General features: G+C 33.5%; 1 protein-coding gene across 1 annotated transcript; it reads right to left on the bottom strand.

Annotated features, from left to right (window-relative positions):
- Positions 1-811: 811 nt before the first annotated feature.
- Positions 812-2,247, bottom strand: LOC107005653. Its single transcript, XM_015204295.2, has 4 exons — positions 2,138-2,247; positions 1,823-1,983; positions 1,682-1,745; positions 812-1,584 (listed from the first exon to the last, which is right to left on the bottom strand). The coding sequence occupies exons 2-4, from the start codon at positions 1,960-1,962 to the stop codon at positions 1,312-1,314; spliced, it is 477 nt and encodes a 158-aa protein (XP_015059781.1). The 5' UTR covers positions 1,963-1,983; positions 2,138-2,247; the 3' UTR covers positions 812-1,311.
- Between the last annotated feature and the right edge of the window lie 468 nt (positions 2,248-2,715).

Below are 2,715 nucleotides of genomic sequence, written 5' to 3'. Positions count from 1 at the left end.
AGATCATGGATATAAACTTTATTTGTTGTTGTTTGAGTTCATGATGAACCTGAGTTGTTGGGTGACTGTGCGGCTTGACATTAATATGAATTACTTTGAGATGATAATACTTAAGGACTGTGTGAGCTATTATTGAATGGCCTATGTTGTAGTAGGTAGATCTATTGGTCCATAAATACTTGTTATGTGTTGCAGGTTTGGCATATCGATGATGAGGCTAATCACTACGTTTACTTGTTTCATAAAATAAATCTTGTGATCTTTATGTTTGTGTTGCGTGATTTAACAATGGTCGGCTGATGATGCTTACCAGTACATGTGGTGTGTTGATACTACTCTTACTACATCCGTTATGGGGTGTAGATGTGTTGCAGGTTAACTAGAAGTCTCTTATGTGCCCGCAGGATCCATGACATATTTTTTCAATTTCTAAAGTCTTTCTAGATTGGGAAGACTTGATGCTTTCTTTCCTTCAACCCATGTCAAGCATTATCTATGTTGTTCAATTGTTTAAGATTTTAGACTATTTCTGTTCTAATTATGTTGTTCAAGTATTTACAAATTTTGTCAAATTGGCAAACTTTATGTGATGTTAAGTTGTTCATATTTCATAGATTCTTTTCCACTTTTTTCATGTGATTCATGTCACTATTTTCAACTTGACAACCTCAATATTGTTTAATTACTTACAAGTTCCAACGATCAAATAAGTTATATTACTTGCAAGAGGGAAGAGGAGGGCAAAGAAGACGAGTTTGGATAAAGAAGCAGAAACCTATTTTTGTGCAACTTGTAAAATTCGGAAAGAAAGTTTAACATCAATAACTGAGTATATGATAGTTGTATATATAATGTAAAAATCCTTCAATAATTACATAACTCATGATCAAAGGTCGACAGTATAACCAACCGGGGTTGTGCTGGAGTGGTAAATATTATTATTCTTAACCAAAATATCTGAGTCTTCACACTATACTTATATAACATATATTAGCCTAATTCTGAAGAATCCAAGAGACTCCATCTTTTAGCCTTTGGCGCTCAAGTTTACAAGTTATTGGTTTCCTATTCTCAATTTGATACTCATTCACCACCTCATTACAATATACACGTTATAGGTATTTGAATGCTTTCAGAAGAAAATTCATCAATCATCACCAGATCAGCAAAGAGGACTTTAACCACCCTCTTTTTATCACTCTCTCTATATATATACACAGCTAAATGAAATTCGACTTGATTTCTTTCACTCTGCCCAAAATTCCCTTCTTTTTCGTGTGTACTTAGTAAGTGATAAGTTAGTACATATGCCTATGAAACAGCAGGGATGCTGCAAGTGCCACGGCAATTGAAACCTTCAATCCTCACAGGAGCTGAATTGTTCCCAAACTTCATCGGAACACAACCACCTCCGGTCACACGACTGGAGGTGGAAAAGGGTAGTACTGATTCTGGAAATGGTTGTATAGGTATAAAGCTGTCGTTGCCAAAGTTAGCATCTTGAATTAGGGGATTTGAAGCCCTGGTAGGCGGAGATCCGCAGAAAAATGGATGGGAATTTGAATACTCAACATCATACCTCCCCTGATTACAGAAAAAAACAGAAATTCTCAGTTTGCCTAGTTCCGCAAGTTTCAAAATTGATAATTATAGTTTTGATAACTTTTTACAATAATTTTACCTCGGTGAGTATCAAATCCAGAATGTCAGTTCCAGCTTTCAGATCACAAAACTCCACTTCTTGACTGATAAAATACCCAAATAAATAAAGGCAAACAGAAACAACAACAACAAAAACAAGAAGAAAAAACAGAAAACATACTTGATTTGCAGAAATGTAGCATTTGTGTTGAACCGTTGATTAGCCACACTCTTTCGAGGCTTGGGACAAACTACGCCTTTAGAGACATCAATCTCTCTGAAACTAACGAAGCCATTTTGACAATAAGCAAATTTGTTCATTTTTGTTTTACTGTTCAAAGCCTGGAAAACAAGAAAGAGGATTATGATAAACATTTATGTTAATACCCACAAATGTAATTTTAATTAATTAATACTATATAGAAATGAAAATTACTAAATCTAAAGATCAGAAGAATTTCATGGTTGGAAGAGATTTTCGGCAAATAATTGGTACCTGGTCGGTTTAATTTTGAAGGGAGAGAAATAGGCAAAAGGGAAAATTTTGGTGAGAGAGAGATTTTTAGATGCCAAATGCAGATTTATATTTATGGAAGAGGATAGAAAAAAAACGCGTGAAAATTAATGATTTGTCTATCCACATGGGGTCGAGGTTCTCATCCATATTACTTCGCTTACTTTTAATTATTATAATTTTTTCTTTAAATTAAGATACAAATCTTTTCAATTAATATTTTCTACATTTTAAAAAAAATAATCTAATTTAATTTGATACGAAATTAAAAGTGAAGCTAGATAGAATTTATGGGTTTGGACGACTCCACTAGCTTTTTTGTAGACCATGTATTTGTATTATAAAATTATTATATAAATATATGTATATTAACATATGAACCCCCTAACAAAATTGATTTTTAACCCCCAAACACCTAACCTTTCTCCGCCTCTGGACGGAGTTTAAGAGTTAAGAGAAGACTTTTATACCTTGTGGTGCTAAATTGAAGTTAGTTTAAATGTACAAAATTACCCTTTGATCTTGTGGCTTTAAACATGTCACGTGGAAAACTGATTCTA

The sequence above is a fragment of the Solanum pennellii genome, chromosome 12 (genome assembly GCF_001406875.1).
Source record: "Solanum pennellii chromosome 12, SPENNV200".
NCBI classification, from domain to species: Eukaryota; Viridiplantae; Streptophyta; class Magnoliopsida; order Solanales; family Solanaceae; genus Solanum; species Solanum pennellii.
The sequence above is the reverse complement of the archived record's forward strand: the minus strand, read 5'-3'. Positions and strand labels throughout refer to the sequence as shown.